At 44.6% G+C, this 25,744-nt stretch overlaps 1 protein-coding gene across 3 annotated transcripts in view; it reads left to right on the plus strand.

The window, feature by feature from the left end:
• Positions 1–23,948, plus strand: part of bean1 (brain expressed, associated with NEDD4, 1) — a 45,215-nt gene extending 21,267 nt beyond the window's left edge. For 2 of the 3 annotated variants that reach the window (XM_023790825.2, XM_023790822.2), the window contains exons 4-6: positions 212–415; positions 1,425–1,566; positions 19,555–23,948. In XM_023790825.2, coding sequence (XP_023646593.2) covers positions 212–415; positions 1,425–1,566; positions 19,555–19,936 — 728 coding nt within the window. In that variant the 3' untranslated portion in view covers positions 19,937–23,948. The remainder of the gene's footprint in view (positions 1–211; positions 416–1,424; positions 1,567–19,554) is intronic. The other variant, XM_023790823.2, reaches the window with a different exon arrangement.
• Positions 23,949–25,744: the final 1,796 nt, after the last annotated feature.

The raw sequence follows: 25,744 nt of genomic DNA on the forward strand, positions 1-25,744 counted from the left end.
TCAGATATGGATGGATGTAATATATCACACAGCCATCACTTTCATGAATCTTTATTTAATGTGACAGTGTTCAATATCAATATGACTGGTGATTTCATTTCTATGTCATGTATGGAGATGCTTAGATGGCGTAATAGTTTTCTCTCTCACTCTCACTCTGTTTCTCTCCCTCATCTGGCTGTCATCCCCGCATTGCCCCCACATGGGTAAGAAGTGAGCTCAAACCAGAGCAGCCCAGCCCATGAGTATCCCGACTGCCGGGAGGGTGGCAGTGAGGCCAGCCTGCTGGTGTCCCCGCTGGTGGTGGCGGGCATCGTCATCGGCCTGGTGCTCTTTCTGTCCTGCGTCACCATCATCGTGGGCAGCCTGAGGAAGGATGGACGGCTGCGCAACCCACACCTGCGCGCCAGTTACGGTGAGCTGACCTCAGATGTGCGATCCAACATTAGAAACCCCCACCTCTCTGCCTCTTACACAGCCAGTCCTGTTCATTCAGCTTGGTGATTCTACCCAGAACCCTTTGCTCTTGGAATTTTTTCACCTCCTTTATAAATGCATTTTTCTGGTAATATACAAGTTCAAGGCAATTTGGCCTAAATTCTTCAAGAAAGAAATGGGTTGATAAATATTTCAAAATCAAGCATTCAGGTTTAAAAATGACTTCCCTTTGTAACCCCTGAATTCTCAGATATTATCTTATTAACATTCTGTGTAACTTGATTGTAGTGAGTGTATTGTGTGTAGTGAATCAATGATGTATTTTTCTTAAACCCCCCATATTACATAAAATTAAATTAGTAGATGCTTTTATCCAAAGCGACATACATTCTGAGAATGCAGAGACAGACCCTGGAACAAGTGGTGGTTTGGGGTATTGCTCAAGGGCCCAACAGAGAAAATCTGCCAACGCTGGGATGCGAACCAGCAACCTTCCAATTACAAACACAGCATCTTAAGCTGCTGAGCCACAATCCGGCATCAGACCCCAGCGTGGAATCAGTCAGGAGTCGTGTGCCCTGAGAACTCCAAAGGCAGCAAGGCCATCAAAACAACAAGGGCACCATAACTGGGATAAGATTTTCCCCACAACCTTTTTGCTCAGACAGGCAGTCTTTCTTAAACCGCGGCTCCAATCCTCACCAAAAGGGAATAAACGATGAATGATGCTGTATGAAAATCATATCAAGGCCTCCAGTATCCTTTGTGTGGAAGCCCAAGCTCTCTCCACCACAGGGCAGACTTTGAAGAACAATTTCACAGAGATCAGCAGAAGGCCCAACACGCCTCGGCCGTCACTCGCTCCTGCTCTGTCCCGGTGATTCACGCGATAATCTATGCTGAGTAAACAGACTCAAAGGGCCTCGCGTCAGGCGTAGGAAAAGAGCGTGTGGGATCGCCGGATAATCGGCCTCTTGTGTGCACAGCTCCAGATGGATATTCCTACGGTGGGTCCATCGGTGAGCTGAGGTCCACATGCATCGAGGAGCTCCCCCCGGTGTTCGACTTCGACTCCTACATGGAATCCCTCTCGCAGGTCAACGTGCTGTACCCAGACTCACCGCCCAAGTAAGAGAGCTCCCCACACGTCTCTGTTTACTCACTGCCGCTAATCTGCTTGTATAATCAGGTGATGTTATCGTAGCATATAAAGTAACCCCTGTTTACGTCTATAAATGAGCATCTCTGGCACATGGAGGATGCAGATGTCCATTGCGTATCAAGGCTAATCTGCAGGCTGTTCCCATCACAATGCACCAATGCCATATGGAACCCAGAGTGGGAAGTCTGTGTTCCAGTTTCCATGTGCCAGAGAGGGACCTGCAAGAGCACAACGTGATCTAAAGACACAATTGGCCAAAGAAAAACCTGAAACCACTTGTTATGTCTACAAGACAGATGGGAGGTCACCCGCCTACATGTCAGACACTCGCTGCCAAATTAACTTACATGTTGTTTAATTCTATACTAAGCCTGTCGGTGTCAAGAGCTTGTAGGAACAGGAAATCCATGAGCTTATTTCAAACCAGCTAGAGGACATCTGACCTCCAGCACTGAGCCAAGCCTTCAAAAATAAAAAAATTCAGGAAAGCTGTAGCTCATCTTCATCCATCTACCTTCAGAATTACCTCTCGAGGTCACAGACCCATTCTTCAACTGACTTACAGTACAATACACCTTAACGATCACTCCAAATTCCCAAAGGAATAATAAGAGAATTTATCTAATCATCGTAGGTTAAACAAGAGATGAACACCAAACAACAGCCAGATGACCCTCATTTTACAGATATTTTCAGCAAACTAAACTGATTCCAGATATCAGTCTTAAGTACCCATTAGTACCAAAGCAGGTAGCCAGAGATCCAGTTTGTTGGCTGGCCAGCTACAGGCTGCCTCTCCTTTTGTAAATACACTGTATTGCCTGATTGCATTATGAAGGCCACATGAAGTTTGGAGGTTTGCAGCTACAGGTTGGTGACTTCTGCACACTGTGCACCTCAGCATGCGTTGTCCCCGCTCTGTGATTTTACGCGGCCTACCACTTTGTGGCTGAGTTGCTGTCATTCCCAGTTGCTTCCATTTTGTTATAATACCACTAACAGTTGACCGTGGAATATTTAGTAACGAGGAAATTTCACGAATGGACTTATTGCACAGGTAGCATCCTATCACGGTACCACTCTTGAATTCACTGAGCTCCTGAGAGTGACCCATTCTTTTGCAAATGTTTGTAGAAGCAGTCTGCATGCCTAGGTGCTTGATTTTATACACCTGTGGCTATGGAAGTGACTGGAACACTTGAATTCAATGATTTGGAGGGGTGTCCCAATACTTTTGGCAATATAGTGTACATAGAAACAGAAAAACCTTCCGGTTAAATGCCCAATAGCAGAAAGGGCCGAGGTGTGGGAACCAATGGAAACATCACAGCATCCAGCCACGTCTCCTGACTTGTTTCAGTCACACTATCATTTACATTTATATGACAGTTCGATTAGGATGCACAGCCCGGATCCTGCAGGCTTGCAAAAGTGAATTTGAAGGGGGTAAAATTACCTTTCCATCGCAAGCCGGAGATTTCCAAAAGAACAGGCCTTGTCATGTTAAACAGCAAATTATGAAGTATATGGAATATTTCTGTAACATCACAGGCCATTACGTGTTCCTGAATAGCGCGTAATTAGGTTTGGGGACAGATCTGTCAGCTCCATTTCCACAGCGATGGCTGTCTCGCTCCTCCCCTTCCAGAGCTCTACAATCGATCCATTGGTTACACATCTAAAGACCCAGGGGCTAATAGAGGAAGATGCAGTTAGAGGGTGTGAAAAACACCTTTTATCCCCATCCCACAAGCTCTCATACAGAGCCATTCATTATTTCTGACAATGAGTATGTTATCAGGAAATTAGAACCATTGCCACTACAATCTGTCATCAAACTATAGCTGTAAAGTCATTATGTTCGGCCATACTGGGGTAAAAAAAGATCAGAGAGACAAATTCTGCTGTTTCAAGTCCCATAGATGAAATAGAGATCAGTGTGTGTGTGTGTGAGTGTGTGTGTTTGGTTTTTTTGTGGGTTTTGAGGTGTAAGTGGGAAACAGGAATAAAATGGGGATGAGTACGATGCTTCTGGCAGACGGGGGGGGGGGGGGGGGGAGCAGACGGGGGGGGAGCAGCAGGAAGTCAGCCGAGGGCATAGGGGGGCTCTCCATCACTGCCCCCGCCATTACAGGCCACCATCCATCTCATCTGTGCTCTGGGGAGAGGGCGAAATTGCTCCTCATATCCGCCAATGCGGGCTTCCGCTCCCATTACAGCATACATTTGTTATTATGGCACGTATTCCCTCCGCCTTGTTACAGAACAGGAACAGAACAGCCTGCCAGAGGGGTTCAGTATATGCTGTCTATGCTGGCCAGGGGTTTTTTACCGGGACACTGTGCTTCTTTCTGGATAGATGTGGTGTAGACTCCCCTTTTCATGGCAGACAATGGCCAAGAGGTGGTCAGCAGAGAAAAAGAGAGAGAGAGAGAGAGAGAGAGGAGCTCAAAACAGCTTCCAGGTAGCTGGTACTAAAACAAGGGATGCACCATGCTCACATGTACGCCTGCTTGTCTTCATGACAATACGCCAATGCCTATAACCCACGTAACACATAATAGTATATCACCGATATCATTATCGAGGGAAAAAAACGCGACACTTCATTGAAGAAGTACTTAAAAGTTAACCACAAAAACCAGGGCATACTGGTGCTCGATTAAACTATCAAGAAGAGGTACGAAAACAGGTTGAGAGAACATTAGCAACCGGATTAAAAACTAGGGCTGTTAAAATTAAATAATTGTTGCGATTCATTTTAAATATCTAACACTTTAAAATCAACTCAATGCAATTAATGACATCACGCAGTGCGTTATGGGGCAACCATATTAAACCACAAAAATCATATAAATGATTACAAGAAATTTTTGTACTATTGTCGTTTATGACCTATTACATTGTTATATATACATCCTTCGTGATTATTCTACATTAATTTGGTGATTGTTTAAATAAGCATTATAACGAGCTTTAGTCGTAAGAAGAGAAACAAGTTTTAATTGTGATTAATCACGATTAATTCATTGCAAAATGAGCGACTAATTCGTTTTTCGTTTTAATCAATTGACAGCCCTATTGAAAACCTAAAAACTAAAAATAAGGAGTACGGAGCCACCAGCAGCACTCTGCAATAACCCAACGTGCAGCAAACATTAGGACAAGGAGAGAAAATGTCAAACAATAAGCCTCAGCAAATAAGAATAACAGAACATCTTATCCAGTATATTATTCTTGACAATCAAGCATAATGTTATTATGGTAGTACACGAAGAGCGTAATACTTGAGGGGGTATGCGGTGTAAAAATCTTAATTAAATCCAAACCGCCATCGTTTTCCACAGAGACTAAAAAATGAGAATCAGTACTGCAATTCAGCCCTGCTTGGTGCTGTGTATGTTTGCATGTGTGTGACAGTGATTTCAATATAATTTATCCAGACTGTTTAAATTAAAATATCACAGTGTGTTCTAGACATCACCCAGCCCTAACTGGTGTCGCGATCATGCAGTAAGCACCAGAAAGCCAACATCAGAACTCGTACTCAGTATGAAAAAATTGTGTCATTGCATTCCTGCTAGGGTTGCACAGTAAACTGCGACTGAAAAGTACTAGATTTTTTAAAATAGTACAATACCAGCATTTAGAAAAAAATCTGTAGTTTTACTACATGAATAGCTATCTCCCTCTTTAGCATGTGATACATGGGTCCATTTCACGATCGCGGATTAATTCCACCCCACTGTGACTCGAACTGCTAATATTAATAAAGCTCCGCTTGCTTTTTTGACTAATATGCTTAAAATTTAACTGACCCCAATATCATTAAACACTTTTTTGTTCGAAATAAATCATGAGATTTGAGAGCGTTTCCCCTTTTTAGAAAACATATTAAAGAATGATCGAAACTTATTACTTATTTTCAATAGGAAGCAAAAGTTTTGGTATCGTGACATCACTTATCCCTACTATGGTTAATGCAGTAGTTTGCCACTAGCTCTGGTCTTCTTGATACCTGCGAAAAACCCCAAAGAGCTCAAACCAAGTCATAAACAGAATTTTTAAAATCCTGCTGGGAACACTGAGGGTGAAAAAGACTCTTAAAATCAGAGCAAATCATATTACCATTGGACGATAAATAGGGAATGTACATTGGCAAGAGGGCAAAGACAAGCAGGAACAGACCCTGTGAGCGATATAAAGGAGTCAGACGAGCTGACCGGCTGCCTGGAGGGAAATGGCCATGCTGTCGCCCACGGGATGATTCTCACAGTGCTGCAAAAATATCCATCAAGGCAAAGTTATTTCAGCAAAATCCGAGAATCCCTCCTGTGCCACAGAAACTGCTTCTGGGCCTGGGAGATACCTGTGTCCTGACTGCCGAGTCCGTACCAGCCTGTCAGAGGCTGAAGAAGGGAGTCAGAGGAATCCAATAATAGGCTTAAGGTTGGTCAAAATATACACCCTCCCTGGTGAAAGGAATGTAGCAACATGCTTCTCAATATCGCCGTTCTGTGTGATACTGTCACTCTACAAGCCTGTACTGGACAAACAGCTGGAATGGAGGGGCGAGGGTGTTTAAGCCTTTCTTACACCAGAAATCCCCAGAGGGCCAGAGCTAGGAGCAAGCTATTACATAAACCATAAGTACTGGATGAGTAAGGCCCTCAAATTATGTTTGTGCTGCATGGACCAGATGATTATACCAACACTTCATCATGCTACATTATGGTCCCTGCGGAACTGAGGTTGAAAACCCCAATAACAGTGTTTTTCAGCCAGTTCTCAGGGAGCCCCAGACAGTCCACATTTTTGCTCCATCCCAGATGTTCCAGGAGCTAGGAGGGAGATAAACTATCTGGGGGTCACCAAGGACTGGGATGAGAAATACTGCTCTCAAATGTTATGATGTTTTTATTTTTAAACACTGGCAAGGGATAGAAATGTGGAGGTATTATAGGGACAAAACATGGACAAAACAACATTTAACAACGAACAGTGTTAAAAATCTGAATGGAACAAAACTGAAAAACAGCTATTTTATGTCCTGCCCTGGTAGTTATAGGAGAAGAAAAACTCTGAGGCTCAAGGCTAACTGCCTGCCTCACCCACAAGGCAGCCCCCACTAACCTTCTACAATTTCAAAGTAATTGCGTGGATGTTGTTAGACATCGTGTTCAGAGTGGAACCATTATCTCGGAGCAATGCTCACCAGAGAAGGCAGGGACAGGATATGACATGAGAAGATTGGCTCCTCTGTTCGGGATCACTCTCTATGACAACTTCCTGTCCTTCAGTATTACACACTGTAGGTTCCATTTCATGACTAGTATCCCAACAATTTAGCTTTGCTAAAAACTGTAGAAAAACTGAAGAGACGGCGTGCTTCAGGTCTTCTGTGACCCTGTATTGGATTTGCAACGCCGGAAGTGGATAGATCAATGCATGCGTGGAGTCATTTTCACTTTGTTTGCGGGTTCGTATGAAATGGACCAACAATAAAGAAAAGGACAAAGGTCATTTTCAACATCTCTAAATTAGACCAAGGCGATGTCGGCTTATCTGTGTTTTTCACAGAGACCTTTGAGATGACAGCTTCTGTGGCATGTGTCAGACTAAAGGTTAACTCAACTCGAGTTTACTCAGTCTCGACTGTGTTCTCTCAGTATTACACATAAGAACACAACATTAAAACAGATCAAGGTGGAGAAGCTCAGCTAAGCTCAAATCAAACTGCTGGCTAATTGATCTGAGCTGAATACAAATCAACTTCACCTTCCTTTGCTTCAGTGTTAAGGTCAGCTTCACTGCCACTGTGCATGTGCACCATGAAATGAGGGTGTGCAAGTATCACACAGTAATTCTAACAGTCAGCAGAATATAACAAATAACATATAATAATAATACAACAATTACTTTCCTGACTAAGGAGGAATGTTTAATACCAGGAAGTTTGGTAGGGTGCAAAAGTTTGCAGTGTTCATCCGGAAATGGCACATGAGTCATCATGTAGACTTCAGCATACGCACAACTTTGGGGGACAGTGTTTGGATCCATTTCGCTTGTTTCCAGTTTATCTACTGAACAAAAAAAAAAATGCTCGGAAGGCGAGGTCCTCACGCCAACAGGGTGATGTTAGTGAACAAAAACGATAGTGCTGAATATGCACCGGGAAGGGAAAGCAGAGTTACGAAGTGTCACTGGGGACACAAACCATTTGGGGTAAAGAGGCTGACGCCTTGGCCGTATTTAAATTAGCAAAGGCAAACGCGACACAGGGGAGTCGCTGAAAGGTGCAAGAGCTGAAGCAGCAGATTCACTCACAGGCACGTGCGCGACACGGCAGCTATTATTAGAAACACTACAATGACTTTCCAGTGGTCTGTAAATAGCAGCTCAGACATAGCCAGCATGCAGAGGAGGCCCCTCGCAGAACCACAAAATGGGTTCAGCAGCAGGCACCGTACTTTTATAGCTTTAAATGTGTGAAACTGTGCAGTTTATACCCAGAAGGTTGTGGGTTCTGATCCTTGGTGGAGCACTGTTCAAATAAAAGGTAAATGGGGAAAAACAGCACAAATGCAAGGCAATAGTTATCAATGATGGTTATAATAATTATTTATAACAAAAGCAAACATCCCAATGCAGAGTATTTTTGACTTGAAAATATTGTACATATGTACATATTGTATACAGCATCTATATTATTTCAGATTAAGGGTACAAAAGCAGTCACCATGCTGAGTCTTGAACCTAGACACATAACCTTTAATCATCATATCACCTGCTGTCTTGGATGAAATAATCTAGTAATGCTTTTGGATTTTGCACTGTTTTTGTGTAAAGGGAATGAACGATCACTAGGAGAGAGTAGAAAACACGCCAATGAGCTCTTTCTTATGACACGCTGTGACAGTCATCCATGCCTCTCTGCTGTAATTAAGACACGGGGTGTTAAAACTGCGATGCCAAGATGCCAACCGCAGGCGTGTGCCGCCGCACGCCAACATTACACGGGCAGATCTGCTTACTCCTCCTCACAGAGGCTCATCTGTTAGCTCCTAAAGTATCCAGACCCTCTACTGCTCTGCGTATAAGTTAAATCCCACCTACAATAGGCCTGGGCAACTATTGTGCACGGAGGGCCGAATATGAACTTCGCCATTCCGTAATGATTAAGGTGATTTGTCATGAAAACTACAATAACAGACTCATTAGATTTTATTATATATTTATTATTAATTCAAAGAAGGATGTCCAACCCAGAGGAGGCCCTGGGGCAGACCCAGGAGACGCTGTAGAGATGAAATCTCTCGGCTGACCTGGGAACGCCTTGGTATTCTCCAGGTGGAGCCCGAGGAGGTGGCTGGTGAGGGGGAGGTCTGGCCATCCCTGCTTAAGGCTGCTTCATACTTCTCCGCACGCCTACTAGCAGATGTGTCCACTCAAACGTTTATGACAAGTTTGACATCATTGTACGCCTCCGCAGATGAACACCTGCTGCACTCCAAATTTCAGTCCCTGAAGCGGGGTATGCGCAGCTCTGGAAACACTGCGCATAATCGATTCACTAGCGTCCACTTTAAAAACCAACATGTATGCTTTTGACGAGCGTTGGGGTAGTTTGCAAGCCCTACAGACTATTCGATAAAACTGTTACATACATGTAAATGCTTGAGAATCTCACTCCAACCAGCTGACCAAAAACCCTGTGATCTGGCTCTCTTAATTTGTAAAACACTCAGTGTACCTCACTGCTGTGGGATGTGTGCAGGGAATATCAGAATAATAATTAAAATTATTATCATTAAGAAAAATATAAATACAACACGCATGTGCAAAGTACATGGCTTGTGCGGAGAAGTACGAACGTTTCTGTGTACGCATATGCAGAGTGGAAACGCTTGTGCGGGGAAGTACAAACGTTTCTGTGTTCGCATACGCAGAGTGGATACGCTTGTGCGAAGAAGTACGAACGTTTCTGTGTTCGCATACGCAGAGTGGAAACGCTTGTGCGGGGAAGTACGAACGTTTCTGTGTACGCATACGCAGAGTGGAAACGCTTGTGCGGGGAAGTACGAACGTTTCTGTGTTCGCATACGCAGAGTGGATACGCTTGTGCGGGGAAGTACGAACGTTTCTTTTTTTTTTTTTTTTTTTTTTTTTTTTTTTTTTTTTTTTTTTTTTTTTATTGCCCACCACCACCCCCCCTCTTCGGAGGACAACTTTATTTTACATTACATTCAAGAGTAAAGATTGTGGCCGCTCCGAACTCACCAGTACCGTGGAAAAGGAGAAAAACAGGGGGGGTACAAAAACAACAGCGTAACAATAACAGACATCAATCACCATGGGGAGAGGGGGAGAGAGAAAAAAAAAAAAAAAAAAAAGGGTATACAGAAATAATAACACTAATAATGTAGGCGGGATGGAAAAAAGATGAAGTATAGGGGAATACAGAATACAAACAACCATAAGAAACATAACACTCATCAAACAACAAGAATTATAACAACATCAGTGATACTAATAATAATTAATACAAATCGGTATTATATATATGTAGCATACACACACGTAATCGTACCGTTATATATGTATATTTCAATTTCTAAATCTATAACATACCCTAAAAAGTAATAATAATAATGATATTGATCGCTCAACCAGTCTTGTATGCATGTGCAAGTGTAGGTGTGACCTGATTTGTCATTGGATGTGCTGGCATTTAATGCCGTCAGGGGAGGCGGCAGCACCCCCCCCCCCCCCCAGGCCCAAGGCGAAGGCAGGAGAACCAGGCAACCGAAGCCACCCTACTGCCCCCCCGTCACAAGGGCCCACAGCCACGCATCCCAGAGACAACCACCCGCCCAACCCGAGAGGGAGCCCGCGAGGGACTAAGGGGGCGCCAACCCCCGCACAGGGAGGCCCGCAGAGGGAGGACGGGCGGCGAGCCCCCCAGCCCCACCCGCAACCAACCCACCGGGGCAGGCGGGTCCAGGGCCGAAGGGCCCCACCCACCGGGACCACCCCCCCCACCCCCCGGCGGACGGCCCCCCACACACCGGGGGAGCCCCAGCCCCCCCAGCCCGTCCCCCGGGAGGACGGGCCGCCGCCCACCGCAGCGACCCGGCACGCCTCCCCCCCAACACTGCAGGATGATCCAAGGGGGGCCCATACAAAGAGCCCCCCCCCCCACCCGGGAGCGGACCCGCGGCGACCGGGAAGCGGCAGACACCCCGCCCAGCCCAGACCGAACCCCCCAATCCGCCTAGCAGGGCCCAGAGCGTCCCAAGATTCCCCGGACCGCCCGCCAGGGCCCCACCCCGGCGCAGCAGAGCCAAGCACCACCCGGCCCGCGGCCCAAGAGAGGAGGCCGCCCATACCCGCCAGGGCCACCCGAACCCCCCCATGATGGGTCTTCCCCCCGGCGGGCCACCCCACCAGCACAGGGCCAGAGACAGAGAGTTAGGGGGGGCCCCTCAGCCCCCATCCCCTCCCTGACCCATGTTGGTGTGAAGTGTGCATGTACATGTGTGAGAGAGTTGTGTGTTTATGTCTACTATGCATTAAAATTAGTGGGTGCAGTTCGGGTATGAGGGCCCCACCACTGGCAGATGGCAGAGTCCCCCATCCCCCTCCCCGCACCCCCAAGGCCCTAATGTAATATGGACTGCGTATATGACTAAGGTGCAAAAAGTGGGCGAGCAGTTGAGGCATGGGCACCCCACCGCTGGCAGATGGCAGAGCCCCACCTGCCTCAACCCACCTCCTCAGCCCTAGTGTCATGTGGTGTCTAACATGTAAGTAAAAATTGAGGGGCAGTGTCTCGGCGCACCTCCCCACCGCCCCTCAAGGCCCTAGTGTTGTGTGAAATGTGGTGTTGGACCCAGGGGAGCAATAAGGGCGTGCCAGGAGTGGGCCCCCCCCGGCACCGGGGCCAGATCCCCGACTGGCCCCGATTAGTCCCCATCCCTGACCCCGCACAGCCGGCAGGGACGGCCAACCGAGGTGTTCAGGGGCGGCACAGGCAGCCCAGCAGCAGGGAACGCCCCCCCCCCCCCCAGGCGCAGACCGGGAGAGACCCACCCCACCACGCCCGATGAGACCCCAGCTAGCGGCCAAGGACGGGACAACCCCAGACCCCCCCGGCAAACGGGGAGCCGGACCAGCCAGGCGGGGTGACCCCCGCCCCCCGGCCACCCCAGGCCCCCCCCCAGGCGAGGCAGAGGCTCCCCCCACCGCCCCCCCCAAACCACCCCACAGCGCCCGAGGGCCCCGCGCCGGAATCGCCAACGGCAGACAACGACCCGTCCCCACCAGGCAACGGGCCCGGGCAGACCAGGCCCCCCAGCATGCGGGCGACCACCCGCCCGGGAGCCGGAGCAGCGGCCCCAGCAGATAGAGCCCACGCCCCCAAACCCACGCACCCCAGCGCAGCGGCCCAGGCGGAACCCAGAGGCCCCACCCCCCGATCCCCCCCCAGCGCGCCACCCACCCCGCGGGGGCAGAACCCCCCCCACCCCCCGCACCGCCCCCACCAGGCCAGGCCAGCGGCCACCCAGAGACACTGACCACGCGCCCTCAGCCAAGAGAAACACCAGAGGACCCCAACAACCCAGCCCCCCCACCCCCAGCCCCCAACCCGGGACGGTGACGGCAAGGCCCCACCACCCCTGACGACATTACGTTAAAAAATTCATTATTGGAGTCCAACTGTCTTCAAAATCGATCAATTGATTTTTCTTACAGGCAGACATCCTCTCCATGGAAACATAATCCCAGAGTAGATTTTTGAACAGATTTATGTTTAAATTCTCTTTTGACTTCCAGTTCAGAAGGATTGTTTTCTTAGCAATGGTTAGTACTGTGAGAAGCATGCAAGATTTATTCATGTCCATATTAGTGTCAGTGAGGTCCCCAAGCAGGCAGAGTGAGGGGGAGGGTGGGATGGGATGCCCTAGGTGTGTCGATAAGTCTTCACAAATCCTTTGCCAGAATTCGTTGACCGGTGTGCAATACCAGAAAGCATGCAGGTAATTATCTGGTGCATCCGTCTTACAAGTTAGGCATATGTCAGTATCTCTGATACCCATCTGGAACATCCTCTGCCCTGTGTAGTGTGTTCTGTGTAAAATTTTGTATTGTAAAAGCTGCAGGTTGGAGTTCCGATTCATTCGAAAGGTATTCAAGCAAATTTGCCTCCAGAAGTTAGTGTCTTGATTGATAAGTAAATCCCTTTCCCATTTGTGGGTAGGGAGTGAGAGCGTTGTATCAGATTCTGCTAGATGCACGTAAATCCTAGACAGTAGTTTTTTAGTTGGAGTTATTAAGAAGTTTGCTATTTTAGGTGAAAGCTCCAGATCTAATTGCTTACGGCACCATCTATTGTGTATTATTGATTTAAGTTGAAGATATTCTAAGTATTTGTTTTTCTCAATGTTATAAGTTTCTGTAATTTTGTCAAATGATATCATGCAATTGTCTTGGATTATATGTTCGAGGCGCTTGATTCCTTTATTATGCCAAGCCAGGAAGTTTATCACTTTTTTATTTAACAGGATGTCAGGGTTGTTCCAGATGGGTGTCAGTTTGCATGGGACCACTGAAGTTTGGTTTATTCTAAGAAATTCCCACCAGGCTGTCAGCGATGTGCTGATGTTGATGCTCTTAAAACAGCAATGTCGTTTAAGTATATGACTGATAAATGGCAGGTCCTCGACTCGAATATCATTACAGAAAGTTTGCTCAATATCCAACCAGTTAAGGTCTAAGTTATTTTGCGTAGTCCATTTTAGGACATATATCAATCTATTGGCAAGAAAGTAGTTGTAGAAATTGGGAAGCTCCAAACCCCCACAGTTTTTGGATTTCTGTAAAGTTTTTAAACTTATTCGTGGTGGTTTGGATTTCCATAGATATTTTGAAACTAAGGAGTCCAATGATTTAAACCAAGTCCGCGGAGGTTGACTCGGAACCATTGAGAACATGTAGTTAATTTTTGGTAGGATCATCATTTTGATTGTAGCTACTCTTCCCAGAAGTGATGTGGGTAGATTGTTCCACCGTGCAAGGTCATCTTCTATCTTTTTAAGCAGCGGACTATAATTTAATCGCGTCAGATCTGACAGCTTGGCAGAAATGTTAATACCCAGATATCTAATGTTCCCAGATTGAAGTGGGATAGTTGGATTGGACTGGAAGTCACAAGATATTGGAAGAGTAGTCGACTTGTTCCAATTAATAGAGTAATCTGATATGGAGGAGAATTTATCTATAAGTCTTATCGTCTCCGTGAGGGAACCCTGTGTATTTTGAAGAAAAAGTAATACATCATCTGCATAAAGACTAATTTTATGGGTTATACTTGCTGTTTGAATACCTTTGATATTATTATTATTCCGAATTGCTGCTGCCAATGGTTCAATAAATATAGAAAATAGTGATGGAGAAAGTGGACAACCTTGCCTAGTGCCCCTTCTGAGAGTGAAGCTTGGGGAGATTTGATCATTCGTTTTTACACAGGCTTTAGGTGAACTGTATAAAATTTTAATCCAGGTTACGAAGTTCTCACGAAATCCAAATTTTAGTAAGGTTGCCATTAGAAATTTCCAGTTGACCCTGTCAAAAGCCTTTTCTGCGTCCAATGACATGATTATGGCTTCCTTATTTTGAATGTTGCAGTAGTCTATTACGCCAATTAGTCTCCTCATGTTGTTAGTGGACTGTCTGCCTTTAATGAAACCCGTTTGATCTGGATGTATTATATAAGGTGTCACTTTTTCAATTCTACTAGCCAGTGCCTTGCTGATGATTTTAAGGTCCGCATTTATAAGTGATATTGGTCGGTAGCTAGAGGGGAGAGCAGGATCTTTGTCAGGTTTGAGGAGCAGGTTAATGTCTGCACAATTCATATTTGGAGGGATGCTGCCAGTTTCTTTAATTTCTATAACCATTCTATGGAAGAGTGGTGCTAGCAGAGGCCAAAATGTTTTGTAGAATTCTGCTGGAAATCCATCTGGACCTGGGGCTTTCCCGTTAGGCATACATTGTAGTGCATCATGAAGTTCCACTATTGAGAGAGGTAACTCTAATGCCGTTATTTGTTCATTATTTAATATTGGTAGGTCGATGTTATTTAAGAACTCTTCTATTTCAGAATTGGTTGGATTAATATCAGGTGAGTATAATTTTTTATAGAAGTCCCTAAATATCCTATTTATCTCTCCTAGGCTATGAGTTGCCTTCCCATTGGGGTCTGTAACTGAAGAGATTGCTGCCTTCTCCTTATTCTGTTTTAGTTGGTTTGCTAAAAATTTACTTGATTTATTACTATGTTCAAAATTGTCCAAGCGTAATCTCTGTATGTAAAACTGAGTTTTTTTGTCTCTTAATTCTTGCAATTTAATTCTATTTTTTCTCAGGTCATTGAGAAGGTGTTTTTCTTGGGAGGCAACATGTGCTGATTCCAAAGTTTTAATTTTCTGTTCTAGTTCAGTTTCGAGTGCTTTTTCTTTCTTTTTTTTATGTACTGAATATGAAATTATTCTGCCTCGTATTACAGCCTTTGCTGTCTCCCAGAGAATGCACGCAGAGATACCTGGCAGGTCATTTGTTTCAATAAATGTTGTCCATTCTTTTTTAATAACTTCTAGAAACTCTGAGTCCGTTAGTAATGATGTATTCAGTCTCCACCGTTTAAAAGGTGGTGCACTAACTTTTACAGTGACCGTCATAGTGACAGGTGCGTGGTCACTGATTGTTATAGGGTGAATTTGTGTGTCAGATATATCTTTCATAACTGTATTGCTCGTAAGAAAAAAGTCTATCCGGGAGTAAGAATGATGGACTGGTGAGAAAAACGTGTATTCTCTGAGCGTGGTGTGAAAAGTACGCCAGACATCGCATAGGCCGAAATCATTCATATATTGTTTTACTGTTTCAGATGATTGGCAAGTACGGTAACTAGCTGCTGTACTACGTCTGTCAGATTCTGGGTTAAGTACTAAGTTGAAGTCCCCTCCCAGTATAAGTTCTGTGTCTGAGTGCGATGATATTTCAGCAAAAAGGTGGTGGAAGAAGGAGGAGTCATCACTATTTGGACCGTATATATTGGCAATACATATCTCTTTGTTATATGCTGAAATTTTAATAATTATGAATCTACCTTCTGGGTCTGCGATAGTGTCTTTACAGTTGAAACATATTCTTTTGTTGATTAAAATTGCTACACCTCTCTGTTTTGAATTATAACTAGCTAAGTATACGTGTGGAAATTCTGGTGAATTTAATGTACACTGTCCTGTTTTGGCTAAGTGAGTTTCCTGCAGTAGGACAATGTCTGCCTGTAATGTTGTTAGATATTCTAAGATTTTATGTCTCTTAGCAATTGAGCCAATACCACGCACGTTCCAAGTGACAAAGCGTAGTGAATTCATGCTGTCCTAACTTAGACCCCCTGAGTGCAATCTAATGTTAAAATGGATGGATGTGTGTGTATGTGAAAGACTCTGTGTGAATGAGTCTGAATATGTCAGGATTAGTGTGTGTGCAAATATCAATGTGTGAATGCCTCCATGTGTGTTATTAAGGTGAGGAGATCTGTCTGAGCTTGAGTGGGCATGTGTATATGTGAGTGTATGAATGCATACATGTGTGATGTTAAGATGAGGGGGTGCGTGTATGTTTGAGTGGGCATCTATGCATGCGAGTGTGTGACTACCTACGTGTCGGTGTGGGTGTATAGTATCTGGTAGACTGCTTCCAGATAAAACATTTTTGAGCGTCAATATCGATATGCAACAATTAACATAACAACCAAATTGACAATGATGGCCATAACAATAACAACAACAACAACAACTGCGACTGTAGTGAGACATTAAACAAGGGGGTTGAGGAACAGTAAGGGATATAAAGTGAACCAGCCTTAATAGTCTTTAGACAAAGCCGTCTAGTGTGCGGCGTGCGCTAAAAACCTGTATTAACTGCCAAACTTTAAAGTCAGTTTGTTAAATGCGTGTTACCTTAGTCGGAAGTGGTTTCAGTAGAGCCAAGCAGTGGTGTTCTGGTCGCGAAATAGTTGTCCATTAACATACAGTCTGTCTACCGCGATGACAGCTCGGGCTCCCTCCGCAATGAATTTTTTCCTGAGCTGGAACAGGATTCTGCGACGATCCAGGATTTCTTTGGGAAATTGGTCGTTGACGCTGAAGTCCGTTCCTCTGAGCTCCCTGCCTCGGCTTTTCACCAGTTCCTTTTGCTTGAAATGTTCAAACTTGGCCACGATAGGTCTTGGACGCTGAGCTTCTTTCCTCACCCCTCCTATGCGGTGGACCCGATGAAACGTGATGTTGCTGACGGTGTCCCGAGGAAGTTTAAGTTCTTGTTGCATGAAGTTTCTGATGGTAGCTTCTGCGTCTTCCTCTGCGCGCTCCGGAATTCCGGCGAACACTAAATTGTCCCGCATACTTCTTGCTTGAATATCAAGCAGGGACTCTTTCATGCGCTTATGTTCTGTGGAGAGTTTCGCCATACCTTCCGTGAGGGATGTTACGGAGTCTCTGAGAATCTTGTTTTCGGATGCTAGCGATTCCACCTGTTGTTGACTGTACTCCAGAGATTCCCGTAATGCTTGAAATTCCTTGTGTAGGATTTCTACAAGTGCCAGTCGGGCGTCAAAACTGGAAAGTTTGTTGTTAATGGACTCTAGGATATCTCCGTATTCCTTATCAGGCGATGAAGGGCTACTTGAGGGGCTGTTTGAGGTACAGTCCGAGCGTGTTCTCTTCGTGGACGGAGTCGCTTGGTTCTTCTTCATGATGAGTCGTTCGTAACACTCGTCCACGTAATCCTGTAAATCTTCCAAGCTTTCTTCGTCCAGGATGTAAATGAGTGAACTTATTTATCCGATAAAGTACTATAAATACTATTATTAATATTTTGGCTTGGTTAAGTTGGCTATCGAAGTAAGTTTTGTTTTGTTTTTTTTTTTTTTAGTAGGACGCTGCCATGTTGGATTACGCACAGCTCTCGCGAGATCTCACAGCATTACTGCCCCCGAACTGCCCCCGAACGTTTCTGTGTTCGCATACGCAGAGTGGATACGCTTGTGCGGGGAAGTACGAACGTTTCTGTGTTCGCATACGCAGAGTGGAAACGCTTGTGCTTGTGCGGGGAAGTACGAACGTTTCTGTGTATGAACCAGCCTTTAGTCTGCTGCCCCTGCGACCCGACCCCGGATAGGCAGCGGAAACTGGATGGATGGATGGATCTGAATATAAAGCGTAACTTTTTTTTTTTATGATCAGGTGTACAACTCTCTGGATGGCCACAAGGGGGCATCTTCCTGAAAGTACAGCTAACATTTCCTGTGGGCAGGTCATGTCGAAACAGACCTGGGAAGCAGAGGTTGCACACAGTGCTACAGGAAAGTCAGTCTGCCTCCTGCCCCAAAACGAGATATCACTCTCTGTAATGCATTTTCCATGCAACGTCATCTGACAATGGCGTATCCTAGATACACAGATGTGTGGCTTTTACAAAGTGCTGAGACCGGAGAACTTTGCTGTAGCGGGGTGGACTTTGTGACGACAGGGAGACCAAATCCCCCAATTAAACCTGAAAAGCAGATGGTGCAAAGACTGACCCTGGAGCGGAGACAGTTGTCTCCGTGGCAGAGGGGCTCGCTGCCGTGGCAACACAACGGAACAGCTCCTTAATCGGCAGCTAAGCACCTCGATACCGAAAGGCTACTGCTCTGAATCCATCCCCCCACCCACAACCTCATACTCTCGGCCAGACAAATTGGCCAAAGCACCCCTCAAAAGTGCACCAGTCATATTTTTGCCACAATGATTTCACTTAAACTATGCAGCAGTCAGTGACATTACCTTGTAATTAAAGTCTGAGTGGGTTGGAGTGACAGATACCCTTCTAGGCTTTTAGAATAAATGACATTAAACAATTTCAGCAGGGCCAAAATATGACAGTTTATGTTATTTATAAGCGACGTGTAATAGTCTACATGGTAAATGACAAGATCATTTTTCAGTGTACAATGAAGTTCGTAGCCCCTCGCTGGGAAGGTTAAAAACGCACATGAAGTGTACAATTAATGGAAATCTAATTATAGCTGACGCACACAAAACTCTTCTCTCCTCATTAAATCTCTCACCATTTGGCCCAGAGGTGACAGGAGCAACAGAGACACCCTGGGATCCTCGTCACCTCAGTCTGACGGGGTCTGACTGTCCCCCAGCTGCTTCTCCTCTGCTCCCAAATTGGAGACCTCTGCACCAGAGACTTTCAGTGATGGCGCACAGGCATTTAAAACTTGGTTAGGCATCTCAAATGTATAGTTCTGCTGCGCATTCTGGCTCCCTGTTCTTCCATAGCAACCACCCAGGGGCGGCTTTGATATTTCTGGGGCCCCCATTCATTTCAGGGCCTCCCAAGTGTTGTTTCAAAAACTAAATATACAGCTAGTGAGACTGAAGACCAGAACTAGCTAGCTGGTTAGCAGAACATGCTGCTTCAACATCTCCTAAATAAGGAACGTGTTTATTTAGTATTTGGTGTAGTGACTGTTTGTGGCCAATAGGGGGCCCCAAACGTCAGAGGCCTCACACAAATGCAAAGTTCCAGTGGTCATAAACATACCACCACTGCAATCACCTGCTCTCAGATTCAGTCTCCCTTAGTCAGGTAGTTTAAAATCTAGATGAGCTGCTCAAGTCCACTGTCGTGCCTACAGGCCACAAAACACCATTATTTCTCAGTACTATGGTCCAGATATTTGGGGATGTGTCCAAAAAGGCTCAGGAAACACCAATAGCTCTGTAGGAGGTGCTGTATAGTGTGTGATTCCAAAGAGTAATACCGTTGAGCGATATTGTTGAGCGATACCGTTGACATGTTCTGTGTTCTCCTCATCTTTCCTCTCATTTCAGCTATGAGGAGTGTGTGGGACCGGGAGCCACACAGATCTACATTCCCACCGACGACCCACCTCCGTACTCTCTCACGGACCCGTGCCGTTGGAGGGAGCAGCAGGAGGTGCACTCCTGCCTGGAGGCGGGAGAGTTCCCAAACGCAGCCTCCTGGGCAATGGGCGGCAGGGCCTTCCCAAGTTCGAGTGGACCCCAGGGGGCAATACAGCAACCGATCGCCTCCGTGGCCCTGGCGGCCCTCCCAGCGGAGGCCGCGCCCCCCTACGAGGCCATCGCAGGCGACGGACATAACCGCCCCATCCCTCTGATCCCCATGGATCTGCCCAAACACACGTCGCCGAACAGCACGGCTCGGCAAGCCATGCCGCACGGAATCCTCTAGGCTGCACTACGATGTGGGCAAGGCAAGCACAATACCTCCTGTGTTTCCAACAGCTAACCCTTAGCTTGTTTTTCCCCACTCGAGTAACCCCAGTCATCCGAAGGAAGCAGACCCAAGAGAACAGCACAAATGTACTAGTCTGAAATGAAGCCTTCACGGAGACTTCCTCTCTTCCACTTCCCCGAAAATACAAACAAATCACACACATACGAACATGTCCTTGGAAGCCTCTGACACCAACTGCCACAGTGGACACTGCCATGACAAACACAGGGCTAACGAGGAACTGAAGCCTTCTAATGTGATCTCCGTATCATTTTATACCGTCTTCTACACTCTGTCTTTGATAAGATACACATGACACAACCCACACACAAACAGATAATTGTAACTGCTTATCCAATTCAGAAGTCTGTTTAGTAGGCTTTATAAACAGTGGTAGTTTGGTGAATTAAAAAGAAAAAAAAAAGTAGGACGTACGAAAACTGAAAACATTGATATCACAGCCCATGAGAATCATAGGAAGTTAGTACAAAATCAGTGGAACTAGCATAAAAATGTCGTTCTGTCTGTTTGTAACTTGCCCAGTGTAAATGTGCGATAGTCAAACAGGAGAATAACTTTTCAGTCATTTCAACATTTTATTTTCTTATTTCTTTCCTAACTGGATGAAGGAACCAGGGATAGTAAGATAGTAAGAGACATTTACCTAAACCTGAAAAGCATTGTGACACCGGAATGGCTCCTAGTTTAGAGAGAGAGCCTTTGAAAAATAAATCAGGACCCAGATTCTCTTCCCTGCTCTTCCTACGGTCATGTTTTCAGGTTCGTGACATGCAAAGATGGAAGTATCTCTCCAGAGAGTTTTAATGGAGGTCATTGCTCTTGCTGTCTAGGAAGCAGACAATTGTGCGAACGGTTTATTGTTCAGGAGACACTATTGATGACTGTGATTAATGTTAGATTCATGTGCTTTGCCGATTGCATTAGCCTGGCTTCTCCAAAGCACGACAGACAACACGCAAGTGAATCGCAAGGCTTTGTCAACGAAGACCACCATTTTACGTGTTACACACACCAAAGTACACAAGGAGGTATAAAATTCTACTGCCCATGAGGAATCAAGACCAAAATCATGAATTTGGTTTGATATGCAAGAGTATTATTATTTGTTTACTCTTTATTTATTATACCGTTTAGCACAGTCCTGATCTTTGCTCTTTCCTAGCATGCTGGATTTCCTGTATGCTTCCTGATGAGTCACTTAACATCCTTCGTATTTCTATAACATGTCCAGGGTTGAATAGCTTTTTTGTATTCAGAGCTAACATGAAATGGAGGATTCCATTCGCCAATATTAACCTTCTCAGAAAATGATGCCTATAAAATGCAGACTGTTAAAACTTCTGAACAGAGTAGCAGGCTCATACTAATTATACAGTTAGGAGATCTCGCCAACACCCAGGCAGATCTCCATACTGGCCTTCTGGAAAAATGAGTGAAAATGAATCCTAAGAAATGTCACCATTCTCAGTACCTCCCATTTCTCCTAAGCATTCTTTCACTGGACAGTAAGCGGCCAATGACCATGACCAGACTCATTTCATAGACCTTGACATTCAAGAGCATGGTGGCAATGATGCAGTTCTGTAGTGGTATGAGAACCTTTAGACCAAGTAAATAACAGCAGTTGCTCACAATCAGGGCGAAGAATCCTCTCATTCCGAACAAAGAGTTCATGTAACTCACTGTTATTTAGTATATATGCAACATTATTCCCTTTCCCTTCTTAAAATGACCTTGTGATTGTTTTTCATAAAAATAAGTCATAATTATAGCCAGACTTGCAGGTTATTGATTATATTTAAATCGCTACTCAACATTAAATTGAGGCTTTTGGAAATGTTTTTAAAATCTGGGTTTGTAATGTGAAAATATAGTTATAACTGTGTTTACCGTGGTTAATTTATTGTCAGTTTGTCACAAAAAAACCTTTAACAATAACTGTTTCTTGATGACAGTATTGGGTCTTATATTTTACAGGTAGGTTATGAAATAATGCAGACAGTTTGCATAGTCACTCCAAGACGATTGCATTAAGAATCCAAGATACATCCTTTGTTTCGAAAAAGTGACACTATGTATTAACAGAAACACACAACTGTATGTGTTCACTGGAGTTTACATGCAAAAGTGTTCTCAGAAACATAATAAGAGTTCACCATATTTGATATTATAAGCATCAGGATTTTGAGCCATCTCTGTTATCTGTTACGTCAGTGCAAGTCCCCACTTAGCACCAAAGCAACCAGGAGCAAGACATCACATTCTTAAAGGAACCCAAGGGGGTGTCTCATACTAAACTGGAAAAAGATGGACCAAAAAGAGAGTCTATGTTAGGCTATAATTTGGATCACACTAGATTTATCTAAAACATCTTGTTAAGACATTGCACAGTGCCGACTTGGGCCAGTGGCACCATGGACACACTTCCTAACTTACAGTGAAGTCAAAGGAATCCCCAACACACCCCAAGAGCGATTCTGCGTCTGTCCTGCATCATGATCTGTGGTAATAACAAGTCATGATATCTTCACTGGTCCTGAATCACATCTATGTTTTATGCTTGAGTCCCTCCATCCTCTCTCATCCTCTGAATAATAAATCACTTGCTTTCTTTTCCAGTTATATCAGGTATATAAATATACCAAAGTTACACTCAGTGGCCACATTATTAAGCACACCAATGTGGTACTGGGTAGGATCCACTTTTGCCTACGAGCCATTTCAAGTTCAACAGACCACTGTTGCAATGAGCTGTTATTTTTGCACCTTTTGGTCTTCCTGTTAGATTTAGCAAATCTGGCCATTCTCCTCTGACCTCTCTCAATAACTCATTAAGTTGTTTTGGCTACAGAATTGATTGGGTGGTTTTGTTTATTACACCATACCGTGTGGAAATCCCAAGAATGTGGCTGATTCTGAGAATCTGAAACCTCCATGTGCAGAAACAGTAACACCACCACATTCAACATTCAGTTAAATTTAGCTTATTAGTCAGTTAACTGATTTACTGTTTGGAGGTGCAGGCTGTTCGCATTAACAAGCAGGTGTACTTAATAAACTGGCCACAGAATGTACCTAGAACATAAACAAAAAAAATAATCTTTTTTTTAAGTGAGAAAAAATTTCTTTCTTGTAAATGTATCTTTTAAAAAAAAATTAAAAAAAAGGCTTGCATGGATTTTTTTTTTATATATTTATTTTTTTGTCCCTGATCTGCCATATGAACGCAGCCATATTTAATGCGTTTGGTGAGGATGCCAATGCTGGGCCACACCCTCCCAGGTCGCCAGTGCCATGGAATAACACAAATGAGACAGAACAGATGGTCTGTGCTGATGCACCCCCGCCAATTAGCCTCTCTGCCCAGAGTCTGACGTCCATTATTGGAGCTAATTGCATCTAGAGCCAGTGCTTTCGGGAAATTAGGTCTTTAATGATGATTAGAATATGGAGTCCTGTCTACTGCAACCTAAGGTCAATAAATCCAGGAACTGTGTTCCCTTCCAGTCTACCGCTTCAGAACCAACAAATGATTTGGCGGATGGTCCGAGCACGGGGGGATGGGCTTCTTTAGTAGGAGCGAGAGGTCCTCGCTGCCGCAGCCATTGTGTTCAAGGTGTGTGGTAATTGTAGTCTGCAGAAGTACCCATGGTGTTCAGTGAGAGGGGTCATAGTTGTCAACGTGACATTGTGGTCGCATGTCTTTTAGAGAAACCTGTCTCTGTACGCAAGCTAGTACCCAAGAGGTTATGGTGTCAATACTCAGAATACGATAATAAATGTAGCGTAATATGCCTTTAAATTTGAATGTATTATTCTAATTTTCCGTCGGTCTGTTTAACCAGGTGTGATCACATGAGAATTTATCCTCATTCTCTTTTACAGACTGGATGATAAACACACACGTTGTGACCTTTTGCAACTAATAAAGATTAACTACAACAGACCAGGGCACTGTAACTGAATGTTTGTGTTTAACCACACAGTCCAGTACCAGAAACCCAAAAGATCATTTTATCAAAAGCAGTCTTACAGTACACTTTCAGTTATAATCATGTTAAACTGCATGAAAGGTACCTGTGCAGGGGTGGATTAAGGCATAGCCCATCCAAGGGTATAACACGGGGCCCCAGCAAACATCAGGACCACAGTGTTGCCAACGGTCACGCTTCTGGCGTGACACTCACTCTTTCAGACTCTCACACTCACGCAAGGAATCCTCAAACGTATATTATTCCATTATAAACCCAAAATTAGCTACATCAAAAGTGTTGGGGTAGTTTGCAAACCCTACAGGCTACTTACAAGGTAACAAAACTGTATATATGTAAATGTGAGGGCATGTGCGTTCAGACTTGTCTCCAATTGATAATCTCACTCCAGTCAGGAGACCAAAACTGGCAGCCCTGGGACCAGGTCCTGGCTCTAGAAGTGATTTGTTGAATGTCCACATGCTGGTGTCCCTTTACGACAGGGGTGGCCAATCTTATCCACAAAGGCCCAGTGTGTATGCAGGTTTTTAGGTCAGCTGTTCAAACCCAGGTGTGAGAACACTTCAGCCAATCAGGTTTTTAATTAGAAATCTAATTATGGAGTTGCCGCAAAAACCTGCATACACAACGGCCCCTTCGGGATAAAATTGGCCACCCCTGGCCTAGGGTCCCCAGGTAAGCTAACCCGCCCCTGTACTTCAACCTAAAATCCACTGATTGCAAGTCAGGCTTTGTTTTAATCCAATTTTCTTCCCAAACTTAATCTTATACAGTAATTGTGTCAGGGAAAATGGACTGTTAGTAAACACCAATGCCATTCGTCACTGAGTGAGGGGAGCAGAACGACAGGCTATCTAATGGTACAAGACTGAAAAACTATTTGTGGGAGCAAAGTATATGGTTGCTTTGCCAGAGTTGTCCACATTGATATTGTTGATCAGTACATATTTAAGCAATAAATCCGATGAGTAGGAATGAGGAAAGGGCACTTTCTGGAATGTTACCTGACATGCGGGAAGGACTGACTCAGCTGGTGTGCAAAAGTTAATGATTAGTCTGGTTCAGTGTGAGCATATACAGGAGACTACTGCGCTTATCTTGGTGTCAGCTGACAGAAGCAGTTAATGTGTGTAAAATTCCAGCTAGTTTCCCGTAAAGAACCATTTCTTTGTGCAGTATTAACATTGAATGCAAGTGTTACCTTGAGTGCATTTGGCTTTCGTATGAAAAGGCTTTGAATATGAAATATTTATACCAGTACGGAATATGTACTGTACCAACATTTAAAATCACACGTGACAATGCAGCAAAATAAATAACGATTTTGAAGGTTGGCACCTTGTATCGCAATGCTGTCTTCAATAAGGCCCGCGACTAGGGGTGATGTTAGGACTTGTCCTCTGTTTTGGGATCTAAAAATGCCTGAAATGTCTGGGATATCGCTTTGTTTCATGCTGCCATTTGCTTTCTATTATCAGAATACTTTCTGTGTGCGTATTTACGTTGTTTTGACGTCTCTCTTTCAGTCTTGCCCCCTGTGGCATCTTTACTGCAAAGCAAAATATATGGCTACCCTAGGTGATGTTAAAACGAAATCGATACAGGTAAGGAACAGCAGTGTACGTGTTTATCAACTTGGGTTTGAAACAAACACAGCATCCAAGAAAAGCAACAAAACCATTTTCTGTGTTGTGTAAACTGGCATTTTCAGCACAAGAATATGCTTCTGAATTACACGAATCATGGGAAC

This window comes from Paramormyrops kingsleyae, chromosome 11 (assembly GCF_048594095.1).
Source record: "Paramormyrops kingsleyae isolate MSU_618 chromosome 11, PKINGS_0.4, whole genome shotgun sequence".
NCBI lineage: Eukaryota > Metazoa > Chordata > Actinopteri > Osteoglossiformes > Mormyridae > Paramormyrops > Paramormyrops kingsleyae.